Source organism: Herpailurus yagouaroundi, unplaced genomic scaffold, assembly GCF_014898765.1.
Source record: "Herpailurus yagouaroundi ecotype Mexico unplaced genomic scaffold, PumYag 67383, whole genome shotgun sequence".
Classification (NCBI taxonomy): Eukaryota; Metazoa; Chordata; class Mammalia; order Carnivora; family Felidae; genus Herpailurus; species Herpailurus yagouaroundi.
Genome location: NW_024420199.1, coordinates 780,977 through 806,837, shown reverse-complemented (window position 1 = coordinate 806,837; position 25,861 = coordinate 780,977). Strand labels below are relative to the sequence as shown.

Here is a 25,861-nt window from a genome sequence, read left to right as displayed (position 1 = left end):
GCCTTACAGACGCGTGTTTAGCGCAGATCTCACGCGCCGTACGGAAGTGTGCTCTGGCGCACCGGAAGCGGCCGGAAGAGAGCGATGGCGGGTTTGACTGTGAGAGACCCTGCGGTGGATCGTTCTCTGCGCTCGGTGTTCGGTGAGAGGAATTCGTGGAGCCAAGCTTCAGGGAGGCGCAGAAAGAGACAGGGGCTACGAGGAATTACCCGTGTACCTCATGAATTGCCACAGGAGCTGGTTATGGGTTGGGCTTGCAGCTCTACCTGTCTATCCTGTGGGGCGGCCAACCTGGTGGACTCGCAGGCAAAGTGATGCCCCTTTCCCCTGAGGTCTCACAGCCTTTTTAAGATGTGGCTGAGAAAGTTAAACTAGCGTTCAGCTTCGATGCGTTTGTCTTTTCACGAGCTTCAATCATTGCCTGCAATTGAGGGCGCATGGCAACTGTCCCTACTACTTCTCACCCCCTTTCTCAGAATACAGATTATATGCTGAGTGTATAGATCCTTGTGTCCACTTGCCGCCCTCCATAAGGACTTTCCTCTGCTTTTTACCGTAACATTGTCTAGTTAGATACCTGTAGCGGCCACCTGGCTTCTTAGGGTGAATTGTGAATGAATTTTTAAAATACCAAATACATTGGTATTTTTAGTTCTTATTGATAAGATTAGCAGATTTTCAGGTAAATACCAATGCCAGAGTTTTTCACCAAAGTTAAGGAAAATCATAACACTTGTCAGATAAGTCTACGAACTGCTACTAAGGAGTGCCTATACCTTTTATATTTACCCTTAGTGGTTTATTTGTTTTGTAATTAAAGTCAGCAGACAAAATTGAAATCTTATCTGAAGTACCATGGAACTGGGGTTGTAGGAACACAATTTTGAGGTAGTTATATTTTCAATGATAGAAGTAGATACTGGTTTACTTTCTCACCAGAGAAATGGGTTACAAACTCAAAAGTTTTCATATGTTGTCTATTTTCTTCGTAGTGGGGAACATTCCATATGAGGCTACTGAAGAGCAGTTAAAGGACATCTTTTCTGAGGTTGGACCCGTTGTTAGTTTCAGGTGAGATCCCCTTTGACTACTTGGGGTCTTCTTTAAAATCACAAATTTGGCCATTAGCAATAATGGCAAGGTTTTTACTGGTGACTTTTCACATTCTTCTGTTTTTTTGTAACAGTTTTATTCAGGTATGATTCATATACCATACAATCCACATTTTATTTTTACTAAAAGATACTTTTTTTTCATTTAAAAAATATTTCAGTGAGGGGCATCTGGGTGGCTCAGTCAGTTAAGTGTGACTTCGGCTCAGGTAATGATTTCACGGTTTCAGTTCAAGCCCCACATCAGGCTGTCTGCTGTCAGCACAGAGTCCGCTTTGGATCCTCTGTCTCCCTCTCTCTCTGCCCCTGCCCCGCACACTCTCTCAAAAATAAGCATTAAAAAAAAATATTTCAGTGGGGCAGTTAGAGTGATAAAGTTACTTGTCTTACAGTGGACCAAATTAGAACATGGCAATGTTAGCAGGAAACCTATATGTGTGTAACATTTGTGTCTGATACTTGGTTCTGCTCTTCCAGGTTGGTATATGATAGGGAGACAGGAAAGCCAAAGGGTTATGGCTTCTGTGAATACCAAGACCAGGAGACGGCACTTAGTGCCATGCGAAACCTGAATGGGCGTGAATTCAGTGGAAGAGCACTTCGAGTGGACAATGCTGCCAGTGAAAAGAACAAAGAAGAGCTGAAGAGTGAGTATAAACCTTATTTGTATGCAACATGAGTTAGTAAAGACATATTGAAGATTTTCCATTTATGACATGTTTTAGCATCTAGTGAAATGGTTAGCCATGTAGCTTTTTTACTTGACCCACTTAAGGCGCCTGAGGCACCTGTATTAAGTGAGTGTATTTCTTTGAGAAACAAAGTACAGTTGACTTTAGAACTCCCTCTAGTTGCCAAGGAGTTGATTTCTAGTTAAAGATGAATTCCGGCTCACTAAGCCATTAGTTGCACTAATAACTGGGTCATTAGTTTGCCACTGCTGTAACTGTTTGTCAGATCTGTAATTAGTGGGATTACTAAGGCATTCTCTCGGCTTTTTTCATGAAGTAACAGATGAGGAATTACATTTTGAAATTGGTATCTTTATCTATTTTGCTTCTGAAAATTAGCATCTTTATCTATTGTTTTGCTTCTGAAATGAGTTGTCAAAAGAAATTGATATGTCCCATCCCTAATTTAGGTTAACATTGTCCACCTACGTGATCTTAGTCCCAGCTTTCCTCTGAGAGCAGAAAATACACTCTGTCACTTTCCTCTACAGAAATAAGAGACTTGCAAATCACTTATTTCTCAGTTCCAGAGAATTTACAGTTATCAACGGGTCCTGGAAGGGAAGTAGCCCTGGAAAGTAGATACTTGAAATGATTTAGCTCTTAATTTTGCCTCCTTAACTTTTTGTACTTTCTTCCTGATCAGGCCTTGGCACTGGTGCCCCTGTCATTGAGTCACCTTATGGAGAGACCATCAGTCCTGAGGATGCCCCTGAGTCCATTAGCAAAGCAGTTGCCAGTCTTCCACCAGAGCAGATGTTTGAGCTGATGAAACAAATGAAGGTGGGAGGAGGCATTAGGTTAAGAACAAATCAAATCACAGCAAATTTTCAAGGAGTTAATTGATAAAGTTAATGGAAATGACTCCCTGAGCTCAAATATAAGGTGTGCCTGTTAATCACCATTTCTTGCACCTTTGATATGCCATATGTCCATAGCATATTTTACATTTTGTGCAAGGAGCTTTCCATTTTTGTACACGAACACAACTATACAGTCTGGCTTTTTGTGGCCCATAGATATCAGATGCAGATATTCAAATGTGACTTTTTTCCTAAATGGTGGTATTATGGTATTTGAAATGCCTCTTTCTTCTCTTGCCTGTCATGACCAAAATTTTATGTGCTATGCAAAAACCAATGATAGCTTAAAAAGCTTCTTGAATATTACATTTCTCAGATGAGAATGGCTCTAAATCACTATTAATTTCTAAGCAATAAGTATTGAACCTGATGATGAATCTGTTTATCTTCTCAGCTCTGTGTCCAGAATAGTCCTCAGGAAGCACGGAACATGTTGCTTCAGAACCCTCAACTGGCTTATGCTTTGCTACAAGCACAGGTAGTGATGAGAATTGTGGATCCAGAGATTGCCCTGGTGAGTGCTGCTTGTTTTTTATGGAAATGCCACAATAAACTTTGAGTGGGGTAGGAACTACTTGATTGCTTTGTTAAACAGCTCATAGATTTGTCTTTTTGTTTTTTAGAAAATTCTGCATCGTCAGACAAATATCCCAACACTGATTGCAGGCAACCCTCAGCCAGTCCACAGTGCCGGCCCTGGCTCAGGATCCTCTGTGTCAATGAGCCAGCAGAATCCTCAGGCCCCTCAGGCCCAGTCTTTGGTAGGGCTTTACCTCTTAATATTACTTTTACCTGTTTTAGAATGCCATTTTCATTTTAGGAAGATATATTGAAAGAAGAATAGTCAGGAGTTGAAGATGATAATTTCAATTTCCAGACATGATAGCAATTTTCAGTTTGCAGGGTATATGGCCTCTGAATGAATATAGATTCAGTGCCAAGTTTGTAAAACAAAAAGGTCCTTTCTGTGTGCCCTTTTATAGAAGCTAATCTTTTGTTTACGTGCATGCATGGTACTGTGGTTGACAGTTTGTTATTCTGCATAGGTCTCATTTAGTACTTCTAGCAATTGTATCAGGTTGGCACTCTTATTATCTCCTTACCAGTGAAAGTGTAAAGCTTGCTTTCCAACCATGACACAAAACTTTGAAGCCATAAGAAATAAATACATTGGAAAGCTGAAAATTTTCTGTATAAAGAAAAAGAAATAGGGACGCCTGGGTCACAATATAATAGTGAAAAATTGAAACATCCTAAATGTACATCAGGGGGAGAATGGGAAAAATGTATATTTATCCACTGTGTCCCCATGAATGACTTTCGAAAACATAATTCCATATAAGCAGGTAAGATGAACTAGGATACAATGCTATCAACACAGATAACCCAAACATTCTAAAAGTGAAAATAAGTGGATGTAGAAGCCTTCTAAAAATATGGGATATATGTGTTTGCATATATCCCAAAAATATGCTGAAATGTGTTTAGTATGTATGTTTAGTTTGTAATGATTTATATATGATTTCAAAACATCTGTAAAAATTCTTAAGTGGTTGTCTTAAGAAGGAGATATAGGGAGGCACCTGGGTGGCTCAGTCAGTTAAGCCTCCGACTCTTGATTTTGGCTCAGGTAATGATCTCATATGAGGTCATGGGATTGAGTCCTGCAGTGGGCTCCCTGCTCAGTGTGGATTGGGATTATCTCTCTCCATGCTCACTGTGCTTGAGATTCTCTCTTTCCCTCTCGCTCTCTCTCTCTCTCTCTCCCCCCCCCTCCCCTGCTCACACTCTCTCAAGATAAATAAATAAGCTTAAAAAAAAAAGGATATACTATGCAGTTGGGAAATACCATACAGCAGATTTCAAACATATATATTATTTATTTTCTAAACTGTATGTTTATTTTATTTTGTATATAATTTATATATCTGGACTTTTTCGTAACAAAAATGTTCAACCTCAAAATAAGACAAATGTGAACAGAAATTACAATAATCTATCATTTTTTACCTATCACATTGGGGGAGATAAACAACTTGAAGTCAACCATGGGTGCTACATGTGGCCTCACAACACATATCAGACTTGTCAGTCTCTACTTTTATTTTTTTAATAAAGTTTATTTATTTATTTGGAGAGAGAGTGTATGCATGTGAGTGGGGGAGGGGGAGAGAGAGAGACTATCCCAAGCAGGCTCTGCACTGTCAGCGTGGAGCCTGAGGTGGAGCTTGAGCTCACCAATCATGAGATCATGACCTAAGTTGAAATCAAATCAAGAGTCAGAAGCTTAACTGACTGAGCCACCCAGACACCCCGGTCTCTGCTTTTAGAATGTGGTCCATCTTAATTGTGTTCTATATAACCAGGCTCATCATGTGTGTGTCCAGAGGCATGTACATACTCTGTTTTTAATTTTGATCAGGGTGGAATGCATGTCAACGGTGCACCTCCTCTGATGCAAGCTTCTATGCAGGCTGGAGTTCCAGCACCAGGGCAAATACCAGCAACTGTAACAGGACCTGGCCCTGGTTCCTTAGCTCCTGGAGGTATGTTTCATTTAGAGTCTTCACCATTTTGGTATTTTGCTAAACTTTTGTTGTAGCAATTGGTATGTTGTAGCCACATTATTACGTGGTAAAGAGATCTTGATATAAAATTAATATGCAGCTAAGAAATATATCCTAGGTGGAGGAAATAGTTGATATCTTATATATAGATCTTCTATGTCTGATTAAGAGAACAAGGAAAAGGACTACAAAATGGGAAAATCCAGTAAAACTTCCAAACTTCCAAATGGAATGAATGTGAACTAGACCAAGCTAACAAATAGAAGGTACAGGAAACAACATTGTAAAGTAAGTAATGATAAACATAGAGTAAGGAGGAAGGAATAAAATCTTGTATAGAGGTTAATTCTACTAAATGTGAAGGGACTCAACTTTCCCACTGAAAGCCAGAGATTTGGGTTAAATGGCACATAAAATACTTGTTATTATTATATTTAACAAGTATAAAATTGCACTTTATTAAATGTAATCAGACAAAACTACAAAAAGAAAAAACATTTTGAAGCTGTATCTTTTCATTGAAAGTGTGTATATAGAAATTAAGAGTGTTGCTATTATGCTTGTAGTTCTTTCTCATTCAACACTCATAACTAAAAAAGTTATGAGTGAAATAGTGATTCCCTATATGAAATTCCTGTATGAACACATGACGTGTATCAATATTAAAGTTTTTTATGCAACGAAATTGCTTCTTGTTAATTTGTCTAATCTAGGTTAGATTGACTACAGCATTACTACTAGAGGATAATTGAATCTAAATTGTTCTGTATTGTAGAGAACCTGGTCTACAGAGCTAAGTTGACAAGGAATAGAGGAAGGGATTTTAAAAGAAATTTCAGCAAACTCATGATTTCCATTTATCTATGCAGTTAAAATCTCTTTCAGTGAAAAAAATGAATTCTGTATTTTATACATTTTTGAGTTATGGGTACCTAACTTAAAAATATTACAAATTGTGATGTGGTCCTACTACACATGACAAGTATGCAACCCATGATATATGCAGCTCATAATGTAAGTTGAAAAACACCCAAAGTGGACTATACCCTGTTCAGGGAGACAAGTGCACTTGGATGTCACAACAGTGTCAATTTGCTGTAAAAGTTTCTGTGTCTTCCATTTCTACATTTGACATTGTCATGAATTGTTAACATAGTGTGTGGATCAGCATTGTCTGTGGACCACACTTTGAGTACCTTTGTACTAATGGACCAAAAATAAGTGAAGACATTGAGGAATAAAGTAGCAGAACCAATAAGCACAATTTATTATTGAGATTTGACTAAAGAATATACTTTTCCCCCCAAATGACCATGGAACAGTAAAAAAAAAAAAAAGTGACTATGTAGTTGGCCACAAAATTAAAAGTTTAAAAAGTAGAGATTTTACAGGCCACATTCTCTTATTATAAGCCAATAAAATTAGGGGCGCCTGGGTGGCTTAGTTGGTTAAGTGTCCAACTTCAGCTCGGGTCATGATCTCACAGTTCACCAGTTCGGGCCCCACGTCGGGCTCTGTGCTGACAGCTCAGAGCCTGGAGCCTGCTTCAGATTCTGTGTCTCCCTCTCTCTCTCCTCCTTCCCCACTGGCACTCTGTCTCTTTCTCTTGCTTACTTGCTCAAAAATTAATAAACAATTTTTTAAAAAAATAAGCCAATAAAATTAGAAATAATTAAAAGGTGACTGAAAAATAACCTTTACTTGGGAAATTAAGGAACATACATTAGGTATCCTTGAATTAAAGAGAACATAAAAAGGAAATTTATAAATTATCCAAAAGACAACAAAAATAGTATACTTTATACAAAAAAGTGTGGGAAATAGTGAAGGCAGTACTTAAAATGAGTATCTTTAAATGCCTGTGTTATTAAAGAATAAAAGAGCTCTAAGTGCTGGTTTTAAAAAATTAAGAAAATAATATTTTCGATGGTATGTTTTGTGAGTTTGTAGCACTTATACTCCTGAAGTTTTTAAAACATCACTAGGACTTTTAAAATAACCTCTACAAAGCTCTTTGACAATTGGTGAGAAGAGGGAACAACCTAGTAGAAAAGTAGGCAAAGAAAATGAGTAGGCACTTCAAAGAAGAGCAAATCCAAATGGTAACAAAAACAAATCCATTTATAGTCATAGGATTGGAAATTAAATAACAAGATTTCAAAGATAGACGACACTATTGGTGGGGAAAGTGGTATCATAAATTAATTGGTAGAGGAAATGTGAAGTTTTTCAGCCTTTTAAGAAACTAGTCTCACATTTAAAATTCATGTACACTTTGACCCACCAATTCCACTTCTGGGAACCTAGCCCATACAACTAAAAGTGTCATCATGTGATAGTGTATAATATGAGAAGTTATGCCCAGAAGTCCTTCTGCCACTGCTTTTCTTAGATCCTAAATCTTTGTATTGTTTTACTGAGTGGTCTGAATAAATCCTAGAATGTTGTGATTAGAAGAGACCTTTGAAATCATTTAGACCTGTTCTCAAACTTTAATGTACATTAGAATTACCTAATTAGCTTATTAAAACTCAGATGCTGCTTCCCACCCTGAGACTTTCTAATTCAGCAAGTCTGAGTTAGGGCCCTGGAATTTGCAGTTCTAATAATTCCTTGGTGATACTGACACTTCTGGTCTGGGGACCACATTCTGAGAACCACTGGTTTAGACCAACTCATTCACTTTGCAGGTGAGGAGGCCTGGGCATATGCTAATTGTATTAAATCACTTGTTCAAAATCACAGTTACTTTGTTCCAGTAGAGATAGGGCTATCCCAGGTTCAGGTTCTTAATTAATGGCTCTTTGGTGCCTGGCATGTTAAATGGAGTAAGAGAATATTATGTATTTTTGATATTTTAGTTAAGTATTAATGAACTGCAAACAGTAAAGCTTGTCTTTTCTCCCCGCTCACAGAATGTATTGTTGCTTTAAGGAAAAAAGAATTACTGCTATATGGAAAGGGCAAGATAAGGACTTGTGATGCATAATTATTCTTTGTGTAGCAATCCTCATATCCCAACTGGTCAGGGTAGAACTAAGTGGTTCTCAATCCTGTTAGACCCTGTGGCCTCTTTTCATAACAGATACTTTGCAGTGACTTTTTACTATCCTGAAATGAAATGCACACTTATAACCTACTTAACATGATTTCCAAGAAAATAATGTCCTAACTACAATATAAAGGAGAAACAAAAATAAATTAACCTATAATAAAAAATATTTTTAATACACAAGTGTTCAGGCATGACTACACAAGAAACCAAAAGGTAGCAGTCAGATGCTTGCACCTATACCATGAAGTAAAAGCTACAAATGTAGACAAATACAGGTATGTTGTTTTGGCAACACAAATACCAAAGAGACTATTGATGTTAGTGATGTGATTTTTCTCAAGTGGTGAAAACTCTAGGTAAAATTCTTAACAAAACAAAAAATGCAGTACCCATAATTAACTCAGTAATTGTATTTCTGGAAAATTCAGTACATCTGTGTACATACATAAGTAGGGAAAAGAACTTTTTGTTTACAAATACAACAGACTTAGGTTCTAAATTCAGATGACCATAAGCAGGTTTTCATTTGTGTTAATGTTCACCAAGGCATTTGAGAGTTTTGCAAGACAAGATGATTCTGGATTCTGGAGGACTGTCTCAGACATTGCAGGGCATCTAGTATCCCTGTTGGCTTTTCATTAAATGCCAGCCATGCCCTCTAAATCTTTTCACAACTAAAACCCACACATTTACAAAATACCCTGGGAACAGTATTGCCTCCTATGAGAGGAGTTATCTGGATAAGTGCCGTTTTTCTCCTATGTAACAGAACTTCTGCCACGGTTTTGGTAACCAGTGAGATTAAGTATTGTCATTTAACTCGCTCTTCTGTCACTGAAGCCTAGAGTTTACTAACAAACTCTATCTTCTGTATACCTGCATTGTTTCAGGATAGTTATGATGTTCCTGAGTAGTTTTCTGCCTCTGAGGCCAAAAGAGAACATTTGTTAACTCAACCACTGTCCTAATTTTTTCTCCACTGTCATAATTTGTGTTTTTCTTTGCTTCCCTTTATCTTCTAGGAGGAATGCAAGCCCAGGTTGGAATGCCAGGAAGTGGACCAGTATCCATTGAGCGGGGACAAGGTAAATAAATATTAATATCTGATTAATGTGGATTGGACTTGGAAATATTCTACATCTGCACTATCTTACTATGGCATCCACTAATAATATGTGGCTATTTGAATGTTAAGTTGATTAAAATTGAATTGAAATTAGGTAAAACTTAAAATTCAGTTCCTCATTCACACTAGCCACATTCCAAGTACTCAATGGCCACATGTTGCTAGTGGATACTATACTGGATAGTGCAGATACAGAATATTTCCATCATTGCAGAATATACAGCACCAGTCTAGATTTTCCATCTAGTGACCCAGAGCCCAGCTGTATAAGAATTGATGATAAATCAAGTGGATCCTTTGTTTCTATTTAAGTTATATCACCTTTTCCTAATAGTCTAATGATTCTACTGACATATTCTCTGTCACTCTGTGGCTATCTGTTGACTGAGTAAGGAATTTTAATAATAAGCATGTAACATGTGACTGGGCATGAAGAAGCCTAAATTTAAACTGCAGAGAAAACTGGGAGGAGGTCAGAGGTCTAAAGCTTACTTGATAAGAAGAGCATGTTGTACTGTGGCAGTAACACTAGACACCACAGCAGAGAAGAAAAAGAAAATATAGTAGTTTGGTTGAAAACATTAGGAGGAGACAGTGAGAAAACAGAAGGAATGAATGATAAAACTGAGTGCATACTGTGGGCAAGGCACCTTAATTTTCACAGACAACTGTGTGAGTTAGGTGGCAGCACCTCAGTTTTCAGGTAAAGAGGTGGAGGCTCAGAGTTTTAAAGTTACCTATTTAAGGGGCATGGTAGTAAGTAAGTAAATACTGCTGTCTGAGTAATGTGGACAGGACTCGGGCCACTCATCTCTTCCAGCCAGTAAGTGGCAGAGCAAGACTCTGAAGTCTCTGAAAAAATCTATACTCTATCTGAAGAGTGCCTTCAGTGCTTTTTGTTCTTACTCATTTTGTCATTTGATGAGAAAGAACTGCTTTGGACGGCACAGAGAAGTTTAAGTTACTTCCTAGCATATGACCTGTAAGAGAAACTCATTTTTTAAAAGCAAAATATTAACATAGAGGCCTAAGTACTTTACTTCTTGTCTATAGTTTGTCCACTAGGGTTGGTTGTTGAAGTGACAGAACTAATAATCTTGTCAGATAATTGACAGTGGGACCAAGCTCTTGACCAAATGTCTCATCTAAAGCAGCCTGTGCTTTCGTGCTTTGTGCCCCTCCCTCTCGGCCACTATCAGCAGATCGTATGTGTATCCCAGAATATTTTTGCATTAGGGAGAAATTGGGGTTGCAGTCATATTCTTCTTCCCAAGCCATCAATCAGTCTTGCTTTAGGTGTTTAATGCATACTTCCACAAGACATCTTCTTTCCTGCTATAATTGTCTTCACCTTTCTGGTCAAAAGTTAGCAAAGGGAAATGACTTGGATTTTGAAGGTAGATAGGTGTGTCTTCTTGAAGAGATAAAGTGAGATGAGTTTTCTTTTATAGTTTGTCTTCAGTACTTAGCAGAGGAAGCAAGAATCTTTCCGTTTGTACCCAGTTTTTCTTTTCCTGGAATCCATGCTTCTTATACGCATTTGTAATGGTAAAAGGAGACAGTGACATGTTTAAAAAGATACTTCTTGCCTTCCGCCACCTTTGTGTAGTATTAGCACCCTTGTCATCTCATTAGTCTTTGTTTGCTGTTGTCATGTTTCATTATTACTAGAGACTTGCAGTGGCAGAGTATTTCTTGAGGGGCGATACTATCTTTCTTTGTCTAAAGCTCACTCACTGCATTTCCCATGGAATTTTTTGTGCTTAAAAATATGGTAAATATAGTACTGTCCAACTTGTGTTATGGGCCTCTTCAGAATAAATCTTGCCTTCTAGGTTCAGTACAGTCTCTTTCATGTTTTGCTTATGAACATATGTTTATGTTCTTTGCCTAAGTAGGGGTTCAGAACCATCCTTTTTTTTTGTTTTGTTTCCTTTTTTTTGTAGTGATATAAGGAGATTTAGGTGGACTTGTAGTAGCAGAGGCAAAAATCGGAAGTGGCTGAGTAAAATCATTGGCTGACAGGTTTCAACTTAGGAGGTAATCTCATCACAGCGGAACAATTTCAGATCCCAAAGAAGCTGCAAGAGGAGTTCAGGAACATTTTGTAGCCTGGGGCAGGCTCCTTGGCTTTGTAACTTACGTGTATAAATCTCCAGCGTCTGTATGTGTATGTTTCTCTGTGTGTGCGCACATGCGCAAGCTGTTTCAAGTGTCTGCTCTTTCTCCTTTTGAACTTACTGCTCACCTAGGAACCCTACAGCACTCGCCCGTGGGACCCGCCGGGCCTGCATCAATTGAGCGAGTTCAAGGTACCCATTGTATCTGCGGGTTTCCTTTTGTTTGTGGTGTTCAGGGTGGGACGTTGAGAGGACAAGGGCTGCTTGGCAGTCATCCTCACGTTCGGAACCCAAAAGGGTAGTGTTTTGGGTTTTTGTTTTTAAATTTTTTTCCTGTTGGGGCCACAAGCCTAAGATTGACCTCTTCACACAGGGCAGAGAACATGGATGATATGGGCATCTGTCCGAGGCTGTACTCCCTCCCTACTGGTGTCAGGAGGCTTGGATGGAATAGCAGTCTGTAAGGAGACAGCAGGTTCTTGCAGAGCCATGGCAGTGTTCACATAATGCCAAGACCCTACCTCTCTTTTGTGACTCTGGTCCTTGAACTAAGATTGATTATAAGGAGAACCAGGAGCATAAATTTCTTCAGGTTGCAGTGCTAGTCCTTGGCAGGTTGCTCCCCACTTTTCTCTTTATATAATTCCATCCATACCTCTGACATGGCACAGATTCTGCCTACACCCTGCTTCTGTTCTTGAGCTGCAAGAGGAGTCTGCTGTGGTGAGGTTTCACCCACTCTCAGGTGTCTGAATTATGTTGTCAGTGGTTATATAGAGTCATTTCTTGTTTTCCTTATGTGTCCTTCACAACAGTAACTCCCTGTTTGTTTTCCTGTCAGTACCAATGCAGGACCCCAGAGCAGCTATGCAGCGTGGTCCCTTGCCTGCCAACGTCCCAACTCCTCGAGGTCTACTAGGAGATGCTCCAAATGATCCACGTGGAGGCACTTTACTTTCTGTAACTGGAGAGGTAGAGCCTAGGTAAGCACTAACAGAAGGAAAAGATTGGATGGGGCATCTGGGTGGCTCAGTCGGTTAAGTGTCCGACTTCAGCTCAGGTAATGATTTCATGGCTCATAAGTTCGAGCCCCTCGTCTGGCTCTGTGCTGACAGCTCAGAGCCTGGAGCCTGCTTTGGATTCTGTGTCTCCCTCTCTCTAGGCCCCTCCCACACTTGAGCTCTCTCTCTCTCTCAAAAATAAATAAACATTAAAAAAGTTTTAAAAAGAAGGAAAAGACTGGAGGAATCAGAATTTTCCCTTGGTTTGAGAACAGTCTTTCTGTACCAGTGGTACCTATTTGTCTACCTCAGAAGATAGATAAGTATTCATAGCCACTGTCCAAGACTAAGCACTTCTCCTTGGACAGAACCATATAGTTGAGTATGTCATTTTGAATGAACCATGGCTACTCCATCTTTACAAATGAGAAATTCTGGCATATGTACCTGAACAGGAAAAACTTCTTTTGCATAATGGTAGTAATGATATTAATAATAGCAGTAATGATAATAAGAACAATGATTGATGCTAATGGGGATTATGCCTCTGACTCTGCTGTGAGTACTTTACTTAGATCATCTCATTAAATCTACACAACCACCCTGTGAGATTGATACTAATATACCAGTCATATTTTACAGAGGAAGAAGCGAAGCTATAGAGAGGTTAAGTAAATGTGCCCAAGATCACACAACTAATGTGTGATAAAGCCTGGATTTGAACCCATACAGTAACCCATGTTTTTAAGCACTATACTACATACTCATTCTGTACAGTGGATATCTTACCTCCTCAATTATGAGCACCCTGACCAAATGTGAAATTCTAGAATGCGTGGATTTACATCTCATTAGCACTTTTTTTGACCTGTTTGGTGTTAATTCTCTTAGAATTCGGAGACTGATGTTTGCATCAGTTCTTTGACTTTTTACTTACTGATCTTCTGGTTAATAGTTTTGGTTGTTGTTTTGTTCTGTTTTAAAATATAACATTTTCCTCCATCTCTAGAGGTTATCTGGGACCACCTCATCAGGGTCCACCCATGCACCATGTCCCTGGTCATGACAGCCGTGGCCCACCCCCACATGAAATGAGGGGAGGGCCATTAGCTGAGCCCAGACCTCTAATGGCGGAGCCAAGAGGACCCATGCTAGATCAGAGGGGTCCACCGTTGGATGGCAGAGGTAAGGGGGAGACCACATCACAAGGCTGACTGGTAGTTGCGGGCTGATAATAAACCCAGCTATCTTAGGCCCTAAGCTGGTATAAAGAAGGTAGGGCAATGGGGTTGAAAAACATTTTTAAGGTTTATCTGCAAATCTGCGAAATTGGGAAGGAGAATGTAGTATCATGTGCACTTGAACAACACGTTTGAACTGCACAGGTCCGCTTATACATGATTTTTTTTTTTTTTTGGTAAATATAGTACAGTGCTAGTTTCCTTAAGATTTAATTAATAACATTTTCTTTTCTCTAGCTTACTTTATTGCAAGAATGCAGAACATAATACACATAATATACAAAATATGTGTCAATCAACAGTTTATGTTTTTGGTAAGGCTTCCAGTCAACAGTAGGCTATTAGTAGTTAAGTTTTAGGGGAGTGCTTCAGTCCTCACACTGTTCAAGGGTCAGCTATAGTTGTGGGGGAGATGTGACCAGAGGAATAGATTTCTTCTTTGATTGTTGGGTTTTTTTGCAGTAAGGATAAGTAGCTACACGGTGGTTTTCTTACAACTTTCTTTATAGGCGGAAGAGATCCCCGAGGCATAGATACACGAGGAATGGAGGCACGAGCCATGGAGGCTAGAGGATTAGATGCCAGAGGATTGGAGGCCCGTGCTATGGAAGCCCGAGCGATGGAGGCCCGTGCTATGGAGGCCCGTGCGATGGAGGCCCGTGCAATGGAAGTCAGAGGGATAGAAGCCAGAAGTATGGATACAAGGGGCCCAGTCCCTGGTCCTAGAGGTCCTATACCTAGTGGAATCCAAGGTCCCAGTCCAATTAACATGGGGGCAGTTGGCCCCCAGGGATCCAGACAGGTATGTGCAACACTCACTTCTTACTTCTATGTGAAATCTTAATCTATTCAGGAATTGATAATTAAGCCTGGTACTGCTTTCTGATTTAGGCTATTTCTCAGTTTGTTAAAATGGGAAGATTAGAATCTCCCTTCTTTTAGTTTCTGTGTCCCTTAAGGTGGTTATTTGCTAGGCACCAGGATTGTGGCAACCTTGTCCCACAATTTAAGGAGCTCTTCCATTCAGACCAGAGTCCCTGCAAATTTAGGAGACAGAGTGTGTCTCACTAGAATCTAGGCATGGATAATTTGAAAAACCTCCTCCAAATGATTCTAATGTACAACCATAAGAACTGCATTAGAGCATATGAACAGCTATAGGTAATCAATTCAGGTAATCTTAGTTTTGCAGAAACCTATTTTAATTTACTTTCGTCAAACAGCCTAAGTGAACAGTGGAGTATCAAAGGCAATTTACTAATGCTTACCTTAAAACCTGTGGAACTGAATTCTTATCTCTTCTTGTTTGGCTATTTCCAGCTCTGTGTATGTGGTGATCTATGATTGTCTATGTGTTGTCATCTCCTCCCTTTTCAACAAAATTGGTTGTGGGGAGATGGTGATATACATGTGGCTTCCCTGAGTTTTTAGGTGCTAGCACCTTCATCTCCCTCTAGCCCCTCCATCTTCCTTTCTCCATTTGTCTTCCTCCTTCCTCTATGTACTTCTGGCTCTCTTCCCTCTTCCATATGTTTATGTGTCTTGCTCTCGTGTGTGTGTGTGTGTGTGTGTGTGAGAGAGAGAGAGAGAGAGAGAGAGAGGTAGGGGGAGAGAGTCAGCTGGAATTGAACATGTCAGCCATCCATTTCTCTTGTTTTATAGAATTGGAAATTGAGATCCAAGAATTCAGGTTACTTGTCCAAATTCACACAACTAAAAAGTAACAGAGTAAGGAATAGAACCCACTATTTTTTTCCACTGTACCATTCTGTCCTGTTATCTGCATGTTATGTATGTGTGTAGACATACATGTATGTATGTCTGCCTCCCCCTCTTTAATAGGAAATACGAGTATGTCGTTTTCTGGTATGTGTGAAATAAAACCATTCTCTGTTTTTTTTCTTTCAAGTTATGCTTTTTAAAAAATGTGTGTGTGTGGGCCTTGTTGTTTATTCTGCCCTCTATGGTCAGTAGCCTCATAACAAAAATGGTTTTTATGCATTTATTCAGTCATTCAACAAATATTTATTGAGCACCTCCTGTGTAGCAGAGACAGCTTTAGGTACTGGGGATATAGCAGTGTGAACAAAACAAAGTTCCTGCGCCCCTGGAGCTTGCATCCTAGCTGGAAAACTGACAACAAATAATTGCATGATGTGATTGTATAATTCTGTCAATATTTTCATTGAAAATAATGGTTGGAAGACTGTTTCTGGAGAAAGTCTTGCTCTTTCATCTCTGCTAGCACTTGAACTCATTACTCTGTAGTGTTAGGTTTATATAATTTTAATTAGTAGATTGTATAAAGCCTATTAGATCTGAGGTGAAAATAAATTTTATCTTCAAACCTTTTTTTTAAATTGTTTAAAGTAGTATGTTCATTCATACATAAAAGATATACAGTGAGAACCTTGCTTTGTCCACTGTATCCATCTCCCTTGTGACCCCCATCTCCTACAGATAATTGCTTTTGTTCAACTTCTGTTATATCTTTCTAACAAAGAAGACTGTTAGAAAATATGCATTATTAAAAAAAATGTATATATTTTTCCTTTCTTTCACTGTCCTTGTGCCTAGGGCAAAAGCATAAACTAGGACTATCTTAGGCAAACCTGGTTGTGTAGTCACCTATGTTGTGACTTGTCTGCCTCGAATAGGCACTCCTGGAAACTTGAAATGGCCATTATTGAATGGTTAGGTCATGTTATAATAGTTCAAATTAGTATTAACTAAAATGTAAAAAATGTTATCCTCACAGATATTTCAGATCTGTAGCACAACATTAAAGTTCAGACCGGTCTCTGGATTCAGTATTGATAACAGAAAGTGATAGGGGTGCCTGGGTGGCTCAGTTGGTTGAGCGTCTGACTTCGGCTCAGGTCATGATCTCACGGTTCGTGGGTTCGAGCCCCGTGTCGGGCTCTGTGCTGATGGCTCAGAGCCTCGAGCCTCAAGCCTGCTTCAGATTCTGTGCCTCTCTCTCTCTGCCCCTCCCCTGCTCACACTCTGTCAATCTCTCTCGAAAAATAAATAAGCATTTGAAAAAATGTTTTTCAAGAAGAACAGAAAGTGATAATGAAGTGTATTATGCTTCCTTCCCTTCTTAAACAAGATAGGAAAAACAATTTTCACCATTTTTTGATTACTCAAGGTCATCATTACATGTACCCATTACTGTATATGCTGTAACAGAAAACACAGTTACCTCCTGTTTGGTTTCTGGTCTCCTCCACTGTCAGTTTGTCACCTGGCTCTTCACATTGCTGTCCTGGTATCTGCTCCTAACGGTTTATCACATTTCTTTTTGAGTTTTGATGCTTCTAATTTTCTGGGGAAGCAGGTAACAAGTTAACAATTTGTGTTTAATAAGAGTACCTCAACTCTGGGTGAATGCCTGAGTGTGAACATAATAGCAGAGGGAACTTAAACAGTGACTCTAGGTGCTCTGAGGCCTTTTCCTTGGGGTATGGTAGTCTTCCCAAAGATTGAAGTCACCGAAGATCTTAAATAAGTGATATAACTGCATTTTGTTCTTTTAACTTGGGTCAGTGATATTTCTTGGTCTGTAATTTAGCAGAAAGTATCTGCTGCATATTCTCTCTGGAAAGTTATAAAAAGCAAATGTTGGGCTAATAACAGTCTTTTCCCCAGAGGCCTTCCCATCTCCTTTCTGCCTCTGCCATTATGATCGTCTCTGCCTTGCTTGTGGGATAGGGCCCTTTGGAACAAACTGCCTATGTCTGATTGAACTAGAGGTAGGCGGTATCCCTGTGAATGTAGCTTCCCCAGTGGACCAGCATAAATTATTTCTAGAATCTGCTGGCTTTCATTTCTGTTTCCACTGAGCACTAGTTTCTAGGATGCTCTCAGTTTTCTCTGTGTTTATGCAGCTGGATTTTGCTTGATTTGATGGTATCTGATTGTTCAGTGTTATATTTGTTGATGATGCTGGAGCTATTGTAAGCAAATGTGTCTAAGTTGCTAGTCGATCTCTGGCTAAACTCTGCCTTCTGCCATTGCTAACAGTAGGAAATGATCTTCAGAATCATTAATTTGCTTTTTTTGTTTTTTTACTCATATCCATAATCAGTTCATGTTTTTCACATTATTATTGGATCCTGAATACCTATATGAGAAGTTCTGAAACATCTCTCCTCATCTCTCTTTATGCATATAGGTCCCAGTTATGCAGGGAGCAGGCATGCAAGGAGCAAACATTCAGGGTGGAGGTCAGCCTGGGGGCTTTAGTCCTGGCCAGAACCAGGTCACCCCACAGGACCATGAGAAGGTAAGCAACACTGCCTCCAGTGGCACACTTCTCTTGGATTCTGCTTTTCTTCTTTCTTTTTTCTTTTTTAATTTTTATTTATTTTTGGGAGAGAGAGAGGGAGAGCAAGAGAGAACAAGCGGGGGAGGGACAGAGAGAGAGGGAGACACAGAATCCGAAGCAGGCTGCAGGCTCTGAGCTGTCAGCACAGAGACCAATGCAGGGCTTGAACTGAAGAACTGCGTTGGGGCGCCTGGGTGGCGCAGTCGGTTAAGCGTCCGACTTCAGCCAGGTCACGATCTCGCGGTCTGTGAGTTCGAGCCCCGCGTCGGGCTCTGGGCTGATGGCTCAGAGCCTGGAGCCTGTTTCCGATTCTGTGTCTCCCTCTCTCTCTGCCCCTCCCCGTTCATGCTCTGTCTCTCTCTGTCCCAAAAATAAATAAAACGTTGAAAAAAAATTAAAAAAAAAAAAAAAAAATGAACTGAAGAACTGCGAGATCATGACCTGGGCCGAAGTTGGACACTTAACCAACTGAGCCACCCAGGCGCCCCTAAATTTTTTTTTTTTAATATACATCCAAGTTAGTTAGCATATAGTGCAACAATGGTTTCAGGAGTAGGTTCCTTAATCCTTGTTTATTCTCCATATTTAACAGTCTCTTATGTTTTGTCCCCTTCCCTGTTTTTCATATTATTTTTGCTTCCCTTCCCTAATGTTCATCTATTTTGCATCTTAAAGTCCTCAAATGAGTGAAGTCATATATTTGTCTTTCTCTGACTAATTTCGCTTAGCATACTACCCTCTAGTTCCATCCACGTAGTTGCAAATGGCAAGATTTCATTCTTTTTGATTGCCAAGTAATACTCCATTGTGTATATATACCACATCTTTATCCATTCATCCATCGATGGACATTTGGGCTTTTTCCATACTTTGGCTATTGTTCATAGTGCTGCTATAAACATAGGGGTGCATGTGCCCCTTTGAAACAGCATACCTGTATCCATCCCTTGGATATATAACTAGTAGTGCAATTGCTGGGTTGTAGGGTAGTTCTATTTTTAATTTTTTGAGGAACCTTCATACTGTTTACCAGAGTGGCTGCACCAGTTTGCATTCCCATAATTTTTTTTTAATGTTTATTTAGTTTTGAGAGCAAGCGAGCATGAATAGGGGAAGGGCAGAGAAAGAGGGAAACACAGAATCCAAAGCAGGCTCCAGGCTCTGAGCTGTCAGCACAGCTGACACAGGGCTCGAACCCACAAACTGTGAGATCATTACCTGAGCCGAAGTTGGACACTCAACTGACTAAGCCACCCAGGCACCCCAGGATTCTGCTTTTCAATTACTATGTGAATGTCCTGGGTCTCTGGAGTTCCTTTGGAAGCAATGGTTTACTCCTATAACTTTTTTATGATCTTGCTATCTGAAAATTTATCAGCCTGGTCTTAAATATCTTTTCTTTTTTAATGTTTTATTCCTGAGAGAGAGCATGAGCAGGGAGGGACAAAGAGAGCAGAAGACACAGAATCCGAAGCATGCTTCAGGCTGAGCTGTCAGCACAGAGCCCCACACAGGGCTCAAACCCACAAACTGCAGGATCATGACCTGAGCCAAAGTCAGACGCCCATCTGACTGAGCCACCCAGGTGCCCCTATGGGCCTGGTCTTAAAATTCTTTAGTGGATGTATATAAATGGCGGCTTATCTTACATTTCAGACTCAAATGGCAGCTTATCTTACATATCAGACTCATCTGCCATAACTGTTTTTGGTTTTTTTTTTGTAGGCCAGCTTGACCTGAAAATCCAAGTCTCTTTTTTCCCCACCTAAAAACAATAGCAAATCCCCCATGAGTATGTCTTTCTGTTTCTATATTTGACCATTGTGGGGAGCTCATGTCTGATGGAAAGACTAAAACTTGTAAAAAAGAGAGACTTTCAAAATGGGATCAAAAACTAAAGACTTCCCAAGTTCACAGATAACGTGTTAGTCTGCAAGAACTTTGGGTTCATGCAGGTGTCTGATTCGAGTCTTCTAATCTTAGGTATTATTGTACTTGAGCTTTTCATTGTGCCCTTTCTCACCAGCTGGGTTTTTAACTTGGTTTGGGTGTTTTTTGTGTACAGTATTCTAGGCGTGAAATATCCTTCCTTTTTAGACAGAAGCTGGTGTTGTTTTTTGGCTGCCATCATGAAAACTCACTCCCTTTTTTTTTTTTCCTCTTCACAGGCTGCTTTGATCATGCAGGTTCTTCAACTGACTGCAGACCAGATCGCCATGCTGCCTCCTGAGCAGAGGCAAAGTATCCTGATCTTAAAGGAACAAATACAGAAATCCACTGGAGCACCTTGAAAGGTGAGCCAACTTAACCTGCCTAAGTTGGACAAGCTCCCTGTGCATTTGGGGTATTAGATGCTTTCAACCTTAACCAACAACACTCTCCTGATCTCAAGACTGTCCAAGGCCTGCAGTCCTCTTGGCTACACTCTTCACCCTTCATTAGATTAGATCAGCTCCTATGAAGATAGCAGAAGGCAGCAGGGTATTTGTTCAGTTGTTGAGTTGGTTGTAAGCTTTTTTTTAACCTTTCTTTCCTAATGGCAGAAGTAACATGTGATCATTTTTACAAAGTTAAACACAGAAATGTAGAAAGGTCAGGGTAGGAAGCTCTGCTTCCTCAATCTCATTCCCCGAGCAACCTCTAAATATAGTTTGGTGGGTATCCTTCCAGAATCAGTTGTGTTATTTTATTCCACATATTCTCCATCAAAATGGAGAAAATGCAAAGCATTTCAATAAGATGTATAAATATTTTAGTTTCCAGTATTTATTTAATATTGACTGTGTTGAGGTTAAACTGATAGAGCACCATCACCATCGGTCCCTTTACATTTTAGAGGCTGCGGTACACCTCTGCCCTTTATTTTTCTTGCTTATCAGTCATGTAAAAGGGATCATAATCACGTGACCTAACCTGATTCTATGTATTTGAGTTTCTTTTAAAAACCTTTTTCCCCAACACCTTGTATTTTGTAAATAATTATTTTCTAAAAACAGTTTAAAATTCACATTGTCCCAATATTGGCTGGAATATCACATCGTGAATTTCTACTTTCTACCCCATCTGTATTATAATTCCCATCCACATATTATAATAGTGAGGGGCGCCTGGGTGGATCAGTCGGTTGAGCATCTGACTTGGGCTCAGGTCATGATTTCACAGTTTGTGGGTTCAAGCCCCGCGTCAGGCTGTGTGCTGACAGCTTGCTCAGAGCCTACAGCCTGCTTCAGATTCTGTGTCTCCTTCTCTCTCTCTGCCCCTCCCCCGCTCATGCTCTGTCTGTCTCAAAAACAAATAAATGTTAAAAAAATTATAATAGCGAATTCATTTACACCATTTAGCAGTCCTTACTAAATATGTTGTGTTTTAATCCATATTTGTAATGTCATTAAAACATCCAAACCAGAAACATGCGTCATATCCGTATTTAGACTTTAAATTTTTTTTTTAATATTTAGTTTTGAGAGATAGAGTGTGAGCAGGGGAAAGGCAGAGAGAGAGAGGGAGACACAGAATCTGAAGCAGTCTCCAGGCCCTGAGCTGTCAGCACAGAGCCCGACGTGGGGCTCGAACTCACAAACCATGAGATCATGACCTGAGCCGAAGTCGGACGCTTTAACCAACTGAGCCACCCAGGCACCCCTGTATTTAGACTTTAAATGACTAAAGTGTAATGAGAAGCTGTCCTAGATGGATGGCTAGCTAGACTTTAACTTTTTAGTCCAGATACCTGAGGCATTTTTTTAGTAAAAGAATAGGCTATTATATTTAGAGTAATAGATTAAAAACTATTCCTGTCTTTTACTTTTTCTAATTTATTTATGTCAGAGAAGGCATGCCCCACAACATGGAGAAATTACTCTTTTTGGATAATAGAGGTAGAAATATTTCTGAAAGTTCTTTCATTATGTATTCTTGCTCATAAGCTATTCCCAAGCCGTGCACACAAACCACAGGGCAAGGGTTTTTGTTTGTTTCTATTTTGAAATAATTAATATAAATTCACAGAAGGTTGGAAGAATAGTACAAAGAGCCTCGTGTACCCATCCTTAAACTTCCCCCAAGTATAACATCTTGAGAAGCTGTTGTGCAGTGCCTTTTTGGTTTGTAGTACAAAACCAAGAAATTGACATTGGTACATTTCTGTTGAGTATAGACCTTACTCAGTTTTCACTATTTTTTAGACATATTATTTGTGTGTGATCAGTGGTTCTCATCCAGAGGCAGTTTTGCTCCATACAGGAAATTTGGAAATGTCTGGAGACGTTCTTGGTTGTCAGAACTTTAGGGGATAGTGTACTACTGGCATTCAGTGGGTAGAGACCAGAGATGCTTCTGAACATCCTATAACCACAGGATCTCCCCCCACCCCATAACAAAGACTAACCTGTCTCCAAATGTCAATATTGCGAGGTTGAGAAACCCTGCTGTCAGGTGATTACTTTGGGGATCCTGGAGGTAGACACCTTAGGAATCTGTCCCTGGTGATTTGCCTTTTTGCATAGCCTCCCTCCCTTACTTTAAATTTTTTTTTCCTGATGTTTGGGGAAGAGAACTTTTTCTCCATTTCTAATGGCTTTCTCCCAACTTTTTCTTACAGGTTTTCAAAAATACCTGGCAACAAATCTGGAAATAATTCCATAACTTTGTTGAAATGTTGCAAAAAGATGACTTCTGCATCCTAACCCTTGAATGACTCAAATTGGTGCCAGGTGGAGGATTCCCATCACCTTCTCTCAGAACAAAATCAGTTCATTCTGTTGTCTTAGTTTGTATATTTTCTGTGACTTGAAATAAACTTTGAACACAATTTTAGTATACTGCAGATTGATACACATGACCTTTTTGCTTTTAAAAAGGTGTACACCAAGGGTGAAACCTTAGATGTGTTTTCAACCCTTACCGCAGTATTGTACTTTAATGTTATATTGCCATAGCTCTGTTTTTCCTTTAAGTTAACCACTTATTCTTCTTGATGATATTTGAGAATTTCTCAGAAGCAGTGTTTTCTAGAACTTAGTTTTTGCTTTGTTTGCTTCCAGCAGAAATAATGCAATTTGCCCTTTGAGAACTTGCTAGAACTTCTGAGTTTACTGGGAGAAAATAGCCCATGCTTAGAGCTGTAAAATGGCAAGAAGGACAACAAAGCAAAAAGCCTAGCAGAGCAGTGTATTTAGTGTAGAAAAATCCAATTATCAGAATGTACTTTTGTTTATCAGTAGCAGGTTTGTTCACATGCATAGTTCAGAATTAAGACAAAATGTTGTATTGGCACTGGTTCAAGTGTGTCAGCAACACAAGAGACTGTTGACATTTACCTGTCCTAAAACTCTTCAGTCTCAGTAGTCAACCTTGAAAGTTAAAAAAGCCACTAATTTTTCACATGTTTGAGATGAAATAAAAACTAAATAGAAATCAAATGAACAAAATACATTCATTCTACCTTCTAGATAATCACTAACCTACAGTCTTCCTCTATAACCAAATTTATTCTGGGAAATTAAAACATAGAAAACCCTGAAAACTTTTACATTCTTCTCATTTATTTTAAGAGGACCAAATGTAGAGCATAAGTAGTCAGATTGCCTATTAGGCCTGCCCCTGCCTGCTTCCTTGCAGATGGACGTGACCATAAATAGTGCCACTAGTTCTAACCTATGGCTCTTCCAGCCTAGCATTCTCTCTCTCATAGTGGCATTAAGGAGGAACATGATTTCTCTCCATCAGGCCAACCTCAAGAGGTTAAGAGATGCCTTAATAATTAGTAAAGTTCCACTGGAACTACTCTTTGAGCCTATTTATATTCTCAGAATCCTACCCCCTGGGTTAGGATTATGGTTAAGTGAATTAAAAGCCTGCCATAGGCTTAGAGAATGTAATAGCATATTGCTTACACGTCAAGCAAAAGAATGCAATGATAATCAACTTTATGAGAGACACTGAAATTGAGGGATTTTCTACTCTGATGTGTAAACATTTACTACAACAAAAGTTTGCTGAATAAAATATTTCATATTACAACTTAGGAAGAAAAACTTGCTCAAAACAGCTAAAGAGATTTCTAGGTATCCTGCTCATCCCCAATTTGGGCTTGGATGTTGATTATACATAGGATTATTATCATTACCTTTTCTGCCTACTTCCATGAATATTCTAGGCCTTATTGTGTTGATTTTAGCAGCAATCATATCTTGAAGAGTCAATATATTTAGACATTGAAATCAAGAGTGAAACCTTTCTCATTAGGGACTCATAAGTTTCAAGGAACACTAAGATTCCAAATCAAAGTCAATGAAGATCAAATTATCATATGGTCAGCAGTTGTCTAAGAGGAACCACATCACCAAGGTTCCATTGTGCATTTTCCTAAATCATTACTAAGTTTAATTTAGATAGCTGAAATCCAGGAAGTCAATAGTAGGGGTATCCCACTCAATTCCTATGGAAATACCCATTACTAGTTTTTCCTGATGTCTAATAAATGAAACACAATTAGCTATCATGAGCCCATGATAGCCTTTATTTTGTTCAGACTACTGAAAATGGATCTTATCCTTTAAGTCATAAAATCTGGGTACTTAGAAATGACCGTTTATTCATTTTTGGACACTTAATGGTAGAGAAATAGGTGCTATAATGCTGATTTAGTAGGAACATTCTTACAAATCTGAGTTGAATTGTCTTTTGGGGTAATGAAGTGTGGACCTCTTATAAGGGCCCCAGTCTTTGCTTCTACTAATTCACTGTGACTACTAACATCCCAGAGCTGGGTGGATGGCAGAAATAAGCATTCTGATAGGAGAAAAGACATTTTGCTTATGTCATTAGGTGAATGATTCCTTAATAAATAGGGAAGAGCCAAAACATGGTATCAAACTTCTAAATTATCTTTTTTTTTAAACTAAATGTTGCTAAACCACCCCCCTTCATAAAAATGGCAATAAAGAGCCCCAGTTAAGTCACCCTAAAATGGAGTTCAAGTTTTTGCAGTTATTTCCAACAGAACAATGCAAGCTAATGACAATATAGCTTTAAATTAAAATATAATTTCAGTTACAATTAGCATAGTTACAAGATTTTCTTTCCCCAATGGAGAGCCTAAAGTGAGTCATTCATTAAGAGATAAAGTAATGAAAGATTCATTAAGAGGAAAATCATTTCACGACAAGCAAAAACAAAGCATAAATTGCTAGTCACACTGGATAAGAACGTGTTTAAAATAACAGTAAGAATGTACATAGTGTTATATAGGGATGGGGTTCTTGGTGATTTTATGTTCATTGCTTTATTATTTATGCTTATTATGTTTTGTCATTATTCAATAAATTTTTTATTTAAAAAATAACCCTATTTTAGAAATCTTCTTTGAAGGTGAGAGGGTGGGAAAAATAATACCAAAAGCCTGGGAGAGAATAACAGAGTAAAGCATATCAACTGGGGTAAAGTTGTGTAACTGTTAAACACCTCTGCTATCAGGCCTTGTTGCAGTCATGGCATTCCAGAAGGATTCACAGTTATTTTCCCAAGGAAGGATGGGCTTTGCAATTATTGTGACCTCATGAAGATCAGTGACATCAAAGTTGAATCCAATAAAAAAAATGAATGCTGGGGAGAGTTTAACATGCATGTTACTGTCCTTACGTGGCTGCTCCTACCTGACCAGACCAAGTTATTGAAGATTCAGAGGAGAGACTAAATGCAGATTACCATCCCCA

General features: G+C 39.2%; 1 protein-coding gene across 3 annotated transcripts; it reads left to right on the top strand.

The window, feature by feature from the left end:
* The first annotated feature begins 13 nt into the window (after nt 1–13).
* On the top strand, nt 14–25,491 carry CSTF2 (cleavage stimulation factor subunit 2). Of its 3 annotated transcripts, XM_040467254.1 has the most exons (16): nt 85–142; nt 993–1,071; nt 1,590–1,759; nt 2,490–2,626; nt 3,101–3,220; nt 3,330–3,467; nt 5,129–5,252; nt 9,351–9,413; nt 11,707–11,766; nt 11,948–12,034; nt 12,416–12,557; nt 13,585–13,760; nt 14,326–14,618; nt 17,994–18,104; nt 20,315–20,440; nt 22,747–25,491. In XM_040467254.1, exons 1-15 carry the CDS (start codon nt 85–87, stop codon nt 20,435–20,437), a joined length of 1,881 nt encoding a protein of 626 aa, XP_040323188.1. In that variant the 3' UTR covers nt 20,438–20,440; nt 22,747–25,491. The 3 variants fall into 3 exon arrangements, with proteins under 3 accessions (XP_040323189.1, XP_040323190.1, XP_040323188.1); XM_040467255.1 differs by lacking the exons at nt 11,948–12,034; nt 22,747–25,491 and having other exon boundaries at nt 14–142; nt 20,315–20,437; XM_040467256.1 differs by lacking the exons at nt 11,707–11,766; nt 11,948–12,034; nt 22,747–25,491 and having other exon boundaries at nt 14–142; nt 20,315–20,437.
* The last annotated feature ends 370 nt before the right edge of the window (nt 25,492–25,861 follow it).

Bases quoted from the DNA above. Each gene is read 5' to 3' on its own strand.
- CSTF2 (XM_040467254.1), top strand. From the start codon at position 85: ATGGCGGGTTTGACTGTGAGAGACCCTGCGGTGGATCGTTCTCTGCGC. The intron at 3,221-3,329 runs GTGAGTGCTGCT...TTTGTTTTTTAG, and splicing joins TGGATCCAGAGATTGCCCTG to AAAATTCTGCATCGTCAGAC. The intron at 3,468-5,128 runs GTAGGGCTTTAC...AATTTTGATCAG, and splicing joins CCCCTCAGGCCCAGTCTTTG to GGTGGAATGCATGTCAACGG.